A 12,228-nucleotide genomic window follows, 5' to 3' on the forward strand; every position below is an offset into this window, starting at 1 on the left:
AAATCAATAAAAATGAATCTACTTTTTTAAATTTAATAATTTTATATATATATAATTTAATACAATTATTGTTTTTATCCCGGTTCACCGCTGCAACCCCCCAGCGACTCGGGAAACAGAGGCTCAAACAAGTGTCCTCCGAAACGTGTTCCTGTCAATCCGTCATTTTCCCACTGCAGATCCACAGTGTAGCCGCCAGACCTATCGTGTCAGAGGACAACACAGATCTGAATAGCTCCACTGCAGAGCCGCAGGTGCCCTATCAGCCACAGGGGGCGCTGATGCACGGTGAACCGCGGGTTACCCTGCTGACCTAATCCCTCCCTACCCGGGCAGCGCTCAGCCAATTGTGCGCCGCCCCCTAGGAACCCCCAGTCACGGTCGACAGTGATAGTCTGGGTTGGAACCTGCGATCTCCAGGCTATAGGGAGCATCCTGCACTCCACGCAGAGCGCCTTTACTGGATGCGCCACTCGGGAGCCCCAATTTAAACACTTAAAAAAAAAAAAAATTTTTTTTTTTTTTAGAAGGAAAAAAAAAAAAAAAGAAAGAAAAGAAAAGTCTCGGGTCTCTCCAGAGCCCATTTCGTATAATTTTTTTGAACCGTTTTGGTGGCAATAAGATCATGTCATTTTGCCATATGCGTGGAAAAATACCCTGGTAAAAATTTTATAAATTACTGTTTCGTAAAGAAAGAAGTTAAGCTGTTTTTGTTTCTTATATTGTAACTTAAAAGGTGGTGTTGTAATTTACATTCTGAAGGAAAAGCAGCCCCAGTGAAAAAGACTTTTCAAAGTAGACGGTCGGTATTTAAAGTTTGTCTCAGTGTTGCGAAGCCTCTCTAGTGCTGTGCATTGACCCCCTGTGCTCCCCTCCCACCAGGCACGCTGGAGGTGCATTTGATGGGCTGCAGCGGTCTCCTGGAGGTGGTGCCTGGCAGGACGCGGGGCTCGGCGGTGACCCTGCCCTGCTACGCCCCGGCGGAGGGTCGCTCCACGTTCATGGGGCGCAGCGGCAAGGCACTGTACAGCAGGAGCGGCAGCCTGAGCAGCAGGAGCCAACTCAAAGCAGAGGAGCTCTCCAGTTGAGTAGCGCTCTTCACAGGGTTAACAGGACGATTCCAGAGTCACGAACACCTTGGGGGTTCGTGGGGGGGGTAGTTATGGTTTTAGAAATGAGCTATACTTGCTTTGAAATTTGCCTTGCCTTTGTCTGGATACAGTTGATGGTACAGTAATGAAGAATGACCAGCATGGGTTTGTAGGCGTGCCTGTCTGGTTGCATTGCGTCTGGTTGGAGAACAGCGATCCACACTGGCTGAAAGTGGGGTGTTTTGAAAAACTGGTCAGTTTGTGGGTGTGGTGTTCTTAACTCTGAGGTTCAACTGTAATAAAACACTGCACTGCACCCCCACACTGTACCATCAAACACTGCACTGCACCCTCACACTGTACCATCAAGCACTGCAGCTGCACCCTCACACTGGTACCATCAAGCACTGCACTGCACCCTCACACTGTACCATCAAACACTGGCACTGCACCCTCACACTGTACCATCAAACACTGCACTATCGCCCTCACACTGCCTACCATCAAACACTGCACTGCACCCTCACACTGTACCATCAAACACTGCACTGCGCCCTCACACTGTACCATCAAACACTGCACTGCCGCCCTGCTTGTCTGTACCATCAAACACTTTGCACTGCCACCCTCACACAGTACCATCAAACACTGCACTGCACCCTCACACAGTCATGCTATCTCAAGATTACCCCCATTTACACGTGTGGATAGACAGCACAGTATGTCGTGTCAGTACATGACTAGTAGTTATGGTTTTAGAAATGAGCTATACTTGCTTTGAAATTTGCCTTGCCTTTGTCTGGATACAGTTGATGGTACAGTAATTTTCATGACCAGCATTTACTTGTAGGCGTGCCTGTCTGGTTGCATTGCGTCTGGTTGCTGAATGATTGCATGCTTCTGGCTGAAAGTGGGGTGTTTTGAAAAACTGGTCAGTTTGTGGGTGTGGTGTTCTTAACTCTGAGGTTCAACTGTACATCCTGTCTAATTCAGCAGAGTACAGTAGAGCACAGTACATTCCAGTAGAGTACAGTGTGTGTCTGTGTGCAGGTGAGATGAGTGCTGTGCTGAAGTCCAGTAGAGTACAGTGTGTGTCTGTGTGCAGGTGAGGTGAGTGCTGTGCTGAAGTCCAGTAGAGTACAGTGTGTGTCTGTGTGCAGGTGAGGTGAGTGCTGTGCTGAAGTCCAGTAGAGTACAGTGTGTGTCTGTGTGCAGGTGAGGTGAGTGCTGTGCTGAAGTCCAGTAGAGTACAGTGTGTGTCTGTGTGTGCAGGTGAGGTGAGTGCTGTGCTGAAGTCCAGTAGAGTACAGTGTGTGTCTGTGTGTGCAGGTGAGGTGAGTGCTGTGCTGAAGTCCAGTAGAGTACAGTGTGTGTCTGTGTGTGCAGGTGAGGTGAGTGCTGTGCTGAAGTCCAGTAGAGTACAGTGCGTGTCTGTGTGTGCAGGTGAGGTGAGTGCTGTGCTGAAGCTGGAGAACACTCTGGTGGGACAGACGGCATGGAAACCAATCGGACAGCAAGCCTGGGACCACAGCTTCACTGTGGAGCTGGAGAGGGTCAGTATCTCTGTCAGTCTGCCTGCCTGCTTGCCTGTTTGCCTGTCTGTCTGTCTCTCTCTCTTGGTCTGTCTATCTGACTGTCTGTCTCTTGGTCTGCCTCCCTGCTTGTCTGTCTGTCTCTCTCTTTGCCTGCCTGCCTGTCTGTCTCTCTCTCGGTCTACCTGTCTGTCTGTCTGTTCTTATCTGTTTTACACCCTCTCGTTCTCTCATCAGACAGCATTTGCTGGAGTCAGATCAATGACCAGGAAATGGCAGAACTCCTGTCATAATGGGTAGAGCTTTCCCTGGACTAACTAGAACTCCATTGATGTTCAGATTGTATCCACTTGTAGTTATGTCCTTGTGCTCTTGAGGAAGCTCTATAGCTTTCACTTGTATATCTCAGATAGATGTCTATAATATGACTAACACTCTTTCTGTGCAGTCCCGAGAGCTGGAGATCTCAGTGTACTGGAAAGACTACCGCTCGCTGTGTGCCTTAAAGTACCTCAAGCTAGAAGACTTCCTGGACAATCAGAGACATGAGATCCACCTAGATCTGGAGCCCCAAGGAGTGCTGCTGGCAGAGGTAACATCACTGCAGTGCACTCTCACACTGTGTGACATCAAACACTGCACTGCACCCTCACACTGTACCATCAAACACTGCACTGCACCCTCACACTGTACCATTAAACACTGCACTGCACCCTCACACTGTACCATCAAGCACTGCACTGCACCCTCACACTGTACCATCAAACACTGCACTGCACCCTCACACTGTACCATCAAACACTGCACTGCACCCTCACACTGTACCATCAAACACTGCACTGCACCCTCACACTGTACCATCAAACACTGCACTGCACCCTCACACTGTACCATCAAACACTGCACTGCACCCTCACACTGTACCATCAAACACTGCACTGCACCCTCACACTGTACCATCAAGCACTGCACTGCACCCTCACACTGTACCATCAAGCACTGCACTGCACCCTCACACTGTACCATCAAGCACTGCACTGCACTCTCTCACACTGTAACATCAAGCACACGGTATTGAGTGTGATGTCATGTTTTGAGTAGGCTTTGCAGTTGAATGGAATCCCGCGTGGTATCTCAGGAAAGTCTTTTTAAAGCAGGGGACCTGGCCAGCCGGGTTGATATAGAGAATACAGCATGGTCAAAACTAAAAGCGTGCGGTTTCTGTGAATACAGCACGGTCTAAACTGAAAGCGTGCAGTTTCTCTGAATACAGCACGGTCAAAACCTGAAAGCATGTGGTTTCTCTGTGTTGTGTAACACGGAAGGTGAAACATGCTCTCTGATTGGCTGTACGATCCTGAGCAGTCTATAATGATACTGACATCAGCATGACCCATACTTACCTCTCGACTACAGGGCATGCTCTTTAGATGAATGGGTTCGTCTCTCCATTCAGCTCACTGGGCTGAGATGCCAAGCCAGTACAACTACACACCCTTCTCTGACATCCTTATGAAATCAGGCTGTACAGCTGGGGCCAAACGTTTTGCATCACCTACAGTTTTAGGATTGAGATAGAATGAAAAAAAAAAAAACTATAAACATAATTTCAATCTTTTATTTAACATCATGTAATCAAAGAAACTACAAAGTGGTATCGCAAAAGTCTACCAGAAGCCATAATACTAGTGCAGTAATTCATGTTAGATTTCGAAATGTCCCATTTTTTAAATGTTGTTGTCAGTTTTTCGTTATGCAGAAAACCACAAAGCGGCAGGTTTCCATTCGACTTTATGAAGCAAAAGGATTTCATTCTGTAAGGTGATGCTAAACTGTTGTGGCTGTAGCTGCACACTCCTGCAGGTTACACAGGTGTAGTTGCCAGTAGAAAACAGCTAACTGGGTGTCTGATTCATTGCAGGTGACCTTCTTCAATCCCGTTATAGAAAGAATACCGAAACTTCAGAGGCAGAAAAAGATTTTTTCGAAGCAGCAAGGTGAGGAGCTTCTCAACGCAGAACAAAACACAAAACAGGGGACCTGCTGTGATTTAACAACACAGACCAACCTGCACTGTATACAGTATACATCATTTATAAAACGGCTTGGTAAACCTCCGATTGGTTAAGCAGCATCACATGACCGCAGTGAACTGTATGAATCAACACGCACCACGTTCTAAATTCCACGACAAACCTGCCATTTTCTTCATGTTATAAAACCACTGCTACAATGTGAGTGACATTCCACTTATTTTCTTTTAATATATTCGGAGGTGAAACTCCAGAGAACTGGAACAGCACAAACCTTCCCTGTGAAGAGACAGGAGTCTGAAAAAATGTAAATAAATAAATGAATGCTTCAGCAGCTGTCAAGAGAAGACCTATAAGACTAAATTAAATACGGTTGAATTAAACACAGATGAAAAAAAACAATTATAGCATAGTCTGTTACAAAGCCCTGAAAGGCTTAGCACCTAGATATTTGCAGGAGTTACTGACCCTGTATCTTCCAAACCGCACTCTGAGATCCCAGGACGCGGGGCTGCTGGTTATTCCGAGGGTCAACAAAAGCAACACGGGAGGAGGGAGGGCTTTTGCTTGCAGAGGTCCGAAATTATGGGATGCTCTGCCTTTGTCAGGGAAGCTGGGGCCATTACAGTTGTCAAGTCAAGAATAAAACACTTTTATAAAATGGCTTTATCTTAGAGGGTTTTAGTGTGACTTTAAAATCGCTGCTTTTGTTAAGTGGGTACTGTTATTTTAAATCTGTCGTTTAAATGGTCTGGTTGTGAGGTGTGTGACGTGCTATACAAATGCATTGTGGTTTGTTATTTTTTTTTCTGCTATGTGCTGTACAGTGCTTTGCGGTACTTTGTGTATAAAAAGCACAATCTAAATGAAATAAATAAATAAATAAATACTTAGAGTATACTTAGAATAAGTCCAGGAAACCGCAACAGCATTCTGAGTGAATTGAACGCCATTGCAAGAAGTTCAGCTGGCTACCAGTGTCCAGTTTAGAGTAAATAGATTTTTTTCACAGTAAAAGTTTTAACACCTCTGTTGATAGCGAGTGTAAGGCCAGCAATAATGTCTTCCTGACAGTCGTGGAAGCTTTCAGAGAAGCCGCTGAAGCATGTAGGCTTGAACTTAACACTTAAAATCAACCCTGTACTGCCATTTAGGTTACATGGCATATAATTTACATGCCATTTCATTTCCAAATCTATGTGCCTGTAAAACATCCCACCTGTATTTGACTTGTAGGTTTCGTTTTCGTTTCTGTCGCTGGTTCATTCAAAGTGGATGTCTTTCTATTGAGCAGAATGCCAGCGCTTAGCCCCACCTAGTGGTCAAGTTTATTTCCACTAATATCACTGGCAGTTTACGATTTAACTGCCAGTGGACAGTATCAACGTGCATTAATATTGTTAGAATTAATTTCTTATGGATGCCTGTTTTAAACACTGATGTGAGCAGCTATTCTGTTTTAAATTATTAAACGTTTAAACTTCTTTTTAAATGTTTAAACAGTTTTGTTATGCTGTTAGGCAACATATTAAAATAAATGACTGCAATATTAATGTGACTGCATATGTATAACGCTAATCTGTACCTGGAGTTGAATATGACTAAATACTGAAATATTAAATATATAATTACACTGTATAGTCAATTCTGTAGAAACACCAGCATCTACAGTGTAGCTCACCTGCATATTGTACATGCTGTTTAAACTAGGGGTGTGCTGGCAGGCCTACTTGTAATTCCCTTTACGTATTTATCGGCAGGTATTCAGTAAATCCATTCATTAATATTGTCGGTTTCAGTTTGCTTCCAGTCGGCTTTTAATTGCTGTTGATTGGTGCTCGATTGCAAAGGTGAGGGAAGGACGGCTTTTCTTGCTTTGAAATCGACGCATTAATGAATGGATTTATTTACACCCCGCAGATGAAATACTTCTCAAAGGCCAGGCCGAGTATCGGCCCAGCCCCAGTTTTAAACGTGAAGTCGTTGTTTTGAGCGTGACTGTGCGGATAAGCTCTAAGCTGTAAACACTGTTGACGCCCCCAGTCCTTCGTGCCCCGTGTGTCTGCAGGTAAAGCCTTCCTTCGCGCTCGGCAGATGAACATTGACATTGCCACCTGGATGCGCTTGCTGAGGCGGGCCATACCCACTGCCAACTCCACCGGCACGTACAGCCCCTCGGCGCAAATGACTCCTGGCACAGCGGGCGAGAGGCAGGGGCTGTCTGAAAACACGACTGGGTAAGTTCCAGAGCCCTGAACCTTACTACCGCTAGCAAACAGAAAATAAAAAGAAATAGGTACATTTAACTGACTCACTGGGGGGGACCAAAATACTGGGATTGTTTTATTTAATGGGCCGTGTCTTTTAAGATGAAAATCCCACAGTAATATAAACTGAGAACCATATCATTTGAGTGAATGAGAGGCCTGTAGTTGCATCACTTCGATGTTTGATTTGTTTTGTAAAGTCCATAGGTGTTTTTCTCCTTTCAAAAACATAGGAGTGAATTAAAGACAGCAGTAAAGCACAGAGAGGCATGGTAAAGCATAGGAAAGCATTGTAAAGCACAGAGAGGCATGGTAAAGCATAGGAAAGCATTGTAAAGCACAGAGAGGTCTGGTAAAGCACAGGGAAGCATTGTAAAGCACAGAGAGCAAAACATATTAAGAAAACAAACCATGTTACACTAACCCTTACAAAAGTTTCCCATAGTAAAAGCATAGCAAAGTGTAATAAAGCACAGTGAAAGCATGGTCAAGCATAGGCAAGTATTATAGAGCCCAGAGAGGTATGGTAAAGCATATTAAAAAATGCAGGTTGAAATTCTATACTAATAATGGAAAAGCCTATCACATGTACAAACATGCAAACACTGTATAGATACAAAACAGATGTGATATTGTTAACTTGAAGGAAGAGTACCGTTTTGAATGGGCTTCTCAGTCAAAGGCTGTCAAACGCACATGAGCGTGGCAGCTTTCTTGTATCAGCAGGCACGTTTCCATGGGTACCCCCCTCCACCCTCATTCAAACCCAACACAAGTCTCTCTTTGTTTCCCAGTGATATTTCTGTAGAGAAGCTGAACCAGGATGCTGACCCGTTGCCGCGGAAACGGACGTCGGAGTCCCGGAATTCCCGCGGTGAATCTGACACTCCGGAGCCCTCTCCACAGGTACAGCTTCCCGATTCCATTCCTGGTCTCGTCTCTTGTGATCCTTGCAAGAGGGAGCGCCCTGGCTCTCAGGGGCGTTGTAGATAACAGAATACTTCCAGAAATCTGACCCGTCCTGCACTCTCATTTTGGTTAGATCTCAAAGGGCAGTATTTGGAAAACGGGTGCAAACATCTTCATTTTAGTTTCCATGCCTTACTGCTTCACCTCCTAGACTATTTCACAGGATCTTGTAAGCTTCCCATAGTAAAAGCATTGCAAAGTGTAATAAAGCATGGTACAGCATAGGTAAGCATTGTAAATCACAGAGAGGTACGGTAAAGCAGGTTAAGAAAATATGGTAAACTATGGGAAATGCATTGGACAGCTGCTAAATGACCATTGCAAATTGTTCAGGGTCAAAGCATGTTTCTGTTTGAAAACGTGGCAGTCAGTAGGGAAGGCAGCTAATTGCTTAATGATAGGGGGAGATCAAGCTATAAAACAAGAGCAAGCGAGGGCGTATTCGTGTACAGAGAATAGAGAGCAAGCTTTGAAAGCGGTGGTTTAGCCAAGCTGGAACTCGCGTACAAGGCAAGCCAAGTCACATGACTCTCCCGCACACCTGTCTGTTTCACTCAGCAGTCCTCATGGTGCAATGGAAAGAGCGTTAGGAACTTCTTCTATTAGAAACTGCTTCTTTAAGAAGGCTGAAAATGCCGACGAAGACGACAGCAACAGACCGTGCGTCCACTGCGACTGTGGACACAAACCCCAATGAAGCCCCTGACACACAGGCACGCAAACAAAGGGAAGCGCTCTGACCAGGAGGAGAAAGACACTTGGTGGAAATAAATGCATTCCCTATTATAGGTGTCACTAGTTCAGTATGCAAACAAAATCGGAATTTGTATACAGATTCTTGTTGAAGAAAATCTATTTTAAGTGCACCTTCAGATTTAGGGCTGCATCGCTGTTTGAAAGTGGGCCTGTCTGTGTCTGCTGGGAAGAAACGCTTTTTGCTCCACTGGTACTGGGACAGAAGGAACACATTTAGGGGGCGGATTTGTTTACAGAGCCTCCTGTTGTGCGATGGTGCGGGGGTGACTGTTTTGATTCCGTTGCCCCCGGGACTCTGGCACGATCCCAGCAGACTCTGTCTAGTCTGCGTTGGCCTCCCAGTATGAAATAGGAGACCTGCTGCCAGTTTAATTAGATTTAATTAGATTCCAATTCCAAGCCACAGCTCGGCATATGTTGTGTTACAAACAGAGTCGATTCCTGCTTTTCAGTTCCAATTCAGTTTCCCATTCCCAATTCCAGATCCTTCAAAGGAATTGGACTTTATATTTCAGAGACACAAAAAGGGCTGGGATTGTTCAACTGCTGTCACTGTGAAGCCAGTTTCATTGACTCAACAGCGGCTTCAGTTTAGTAATGTGTTGTCATTTGTGAGAAGCTCGTTTGAACAGAACTCTGCTCATTGCAGTTTTGATCAGTGATGTGTTGGAATTGATTGAAAAGGAATTGGAATTGGGAATTGGTTTTGATTGGAATTGGAACAGGAATTGACCCCGACCCTGGTGCTATCCTTGCTTTGATCGCTGACACAGCCCAACCTGGATTATCCAAACCCCTCTGTTGTAAAACTCTGAAAAACTCACCCCTTTATTGAACCAGATTAGTAAATTATCCAATGCTGGAATATCAAAGGATCCCTGTGAGAGAAAAGCACGGGGAAGACTGTGAAATGACCCTGCAAACTTACCTGAAGTGGCAGGTTTTGAAGCCCACCTGAGCTCTTTGTGTTTGTGGTTTGCAGGGCGAGGGCGTGGCTGTGAACGAACCCTTCTCCCCCTCTGAGCTCTCCCCTGCCAGAGCCAGTAAAGACCCCTTGGAGCACTCCCTGCAGAGGTAAGCAGCGACGTGGAGCCACACGGACACCCCTGACCTGGACTGCACCCCCACGCCTCACTGTTGCCAAAACACTCTTGTAGAAGCGCATGCGTCCGGTCGACCCTGTCTCTCTTTATGGGGTAAGAGGCTGTTCTCGTGAGTACTTCGGGAGACCCAGAGGGCAGTGAAGTGCTCACGAGAACACACTGTTAAACCAGAAGAGACGAGGCAAGCTGGGACAGAACAGAAAGCGATCCTTGTTGTTTTGAGTTTGGTCTACTTAGGGCTTGAATTCGTGCTGCGCTACTGAGATGTACCTGTGCTGGCCCTGCGGGCTCAAAGTGAATAAACTAAACACTAAGCGATCAGTGTGACGTTATTAGTAATTTGCTTAGTTGGTGTTATTTGTTGTCCAAGTGTTCAGGGGTTGCCTGTCATCCAGTTGAGAGTGCACGCTCTTTGCTGATTGTTTGACTGAGTCTTGTGTGCTCTCTCTAGCAAGCACAGGAAAGCCCTCCTGTCCCTGCAGGACTTCAGATTAATCGCCGTGCTGGGGAGAGGACATTTTGGAAAGGTACGCTGAGCAGGGGAGCCGACGCCGTCCGCAATCCGTTCAGGGGAAAGAAAGAAACTCCCGTCGGGGTAGAGCCTTGTGCGCGCAGCAGTGTCTGAAAGTGCCTCGCGGTCACTGACTCCTGATCTTGAAGCATTTAATATACAGCACGGATGGTAATAGGACTCCTGTTTCACCCGTTCCAGGTTTTAATATGAGCTTGATCAGCTAATGTATAGGTGAGGTGCGTCTTATTAAACCAGGAATGGATCAAACTGCTGTGCAGCGGGAGACGTATTGCCATCCCTGTACAGAGACCAGTAGACAATCTCTCAGTCTTATGTGTTTAACTCAGGTGCGTATTTAGGGTTTGTCTTTTATAAGCACCATCTAACAGTGATAAGTGTGAGAGTTTGTTTAGTTCAAGCGCTGCATTCTATTAAAAACATCAGTTGTCTTTATCACATATTTTGTTAAAAGGAGCTATGAGGATAGTGGTGCCTTCAGTAAAACGCATTAGTAGAATAAGTCTCTGCATATTTGCTAGTCTCTGAATGGTTGGTCAGCACCCTTCCACATGTTTCCCATAGTAAGAGCGTCAAAGTGTAATAAAGCACAGTGCAAGCATGGTAAAGCACAGGCAAGCTTTGTAAAAAAAAAAAATAGCAAAGCAAGGTATGGTAAAGCTTATTAATAAACATAGCAAACCATTAAACGAGGGTACTTCTTGGATTGTGATGTGCTCAGATCTCAAAGTGATGTTACAATTGATACATTCTGTCGCCCCCACCTCCCCCTTACACATACAGGTGTTGTTATCGGAATACCGGAAAACCGGAAATCTGTACGCCATCAAAGCGCTGAAAAAGGGCGACATCGTGGCACGGGATGAAGTAGAGAGGTATTTATTGCTTGATTTGTTTAGGGTTAGGCCTGTGATGTTACTCGCACTCAGGTACCTTCAAGGCTTCTTTATTGGCAGGTGTTCAATAAATCCACTCATTTAACGTGTTGATTTCAAAACAAGAAAAGCATTCCTCCCCTCACCTTTACAATCAGTGGCAATTAAAAGTGTTTTAGAAGCCGATTTTTGGAAGCGAGTTTTCCTCTCATTCGGGGCGCCCGTCCCTCCCTCCCTCCCTCCCTCTCTCCAGTCTGATGTGTGAGAAGCGAATCTTCGAGACAGTGAACAGCTCCTCGCACCCCTTCCTGGTGAACCTGCTGGCCTGTTTCCAGACCCCCGAGCACGTCTGCTTCGTCATGGAGTACACAGCAGGGGGGGACCTCATGATGCACATCCACGCCGATGTCTTCACAGAGCCCCGCTCCGTGTGAGTCTCGCTGTCGCTCTGTGTGTGTGTGTGTGTGTGCGCATCTGTGTCTCTGTGTGAGTCTTACTGTCTGTCCCTGTGTGACACTGTCTGTGTGATTGTCTTGGTGTTTGTCTGTATTTGAGTTTGCCTGTCTGTGTCTACTTGTCTGTCTGTGATTGTGTATGTGAGTTAGTGTGTTTGTGTGTGTGGATCCGCACGCGAGACAGCGAGGTCTCTCAGGCTGCCTGAGTGCGTCTTTCTGCTTGCTGCATGAGGTTGTGTGTCTTTCTGTATGTCTGTCTGACCACGTGAGTGTCAGCCTGCCTCTCTGACTGTGTATGTGAGTGTGTGTCTGTCTGATTGTGTGTGTCGGTCTGTGTTAGAGACACACAGTAGAAGTGGTGTGAGGTTTGGATGTCAGTAATGGAAAGTCTCTCTCTCTCTCTTTCTCCTCCAGGTTCTACTCTGCCTGTGTGGTGCTGGGGCTGCAGTTTCTTCATGACAAGAAGATTGTCTACAGGTGAGTGAGCAATTAACCCATAATAATTTTCCCTTCCCAGTCCGATGTCAGAAAGACATCATCAAAAAGACGTCAAGCACAGGTCTCTACTCGTTTTTTCTCCGGAAAAAGCCAAGAAAACCTTTCAATGGCCAAGTG

The 12,228-nt window shown here is 45.8% G+C and overlaps 1 protein-coding gene across 4 annotated transcripts in view; it reads left to right on the forward strand.

Annotated features, from left to right (window-relative positions):
* The window catches only part of pkn1a (protein kinase N1a), a 60,929-nt gene that overhangs the window by 43,293 nt on the left and 5,408 nt on the right, over positions 1–12,228 (forward strand). For all 4 annotated transcript variants that reach the window (XM_041242003.1, XM_041242004.1, XM_041242002.1 and 1 more), the window contains exons 7-17: positions 883–1,083; positions 2,535–2,644; positions 3,072–3,215; positions 4,545–4,620; positions 6,725–6,893; positions 7,718–7,829; positions 9,631–9,722; positions 10,203–10,278; positions 11,067–11,158; positions 11,412–11,588; positions 12,028–12,090. In XM_041242003.1, coding sequence (XP_041097937.1) covers positions 883–1,083; positions 2,535–2,644; positions 3,072–3,215; positions 4,545–4,620; positions 6,725–6,893; positions 7,718–7,829; positions 9,631–9,722; positions 10,203–10,278; positions 11,067–11,158; positions 11,412–11,588; positions 12,028–12,090 — 1,312 coding nt within the window. The remainder of the gene's footprint in view (positions 1–882; positions 1,084–2,534; positions 2,645–3,071; positions 3,216–4,544; positions 4,621–6,724; positions 6,894–7,717; positions 7,830–9,630; positions 9,723–10,202; positions 10,279–11,066; positions 11,159–11,411; positions 11,589–12,027; positions 12,091–12,228) is intronic.

The sequence above is a fragment of the Polyodon spathula genome, unplaced genomic scaffold, assembly GCF_017654505.1.
Source record: "Polyodon spathula isolate WHYD16114869_AA unplaced genomic scaffold, ASM1765450v1 scaffolds_883, whole genome shotgun sequence".
NCBI lineage: Eukaryota > Metazoa > Chordata > Actinopteri > Acipenseriformes > Polyodontidae > Polyodon > Polyodon spathula.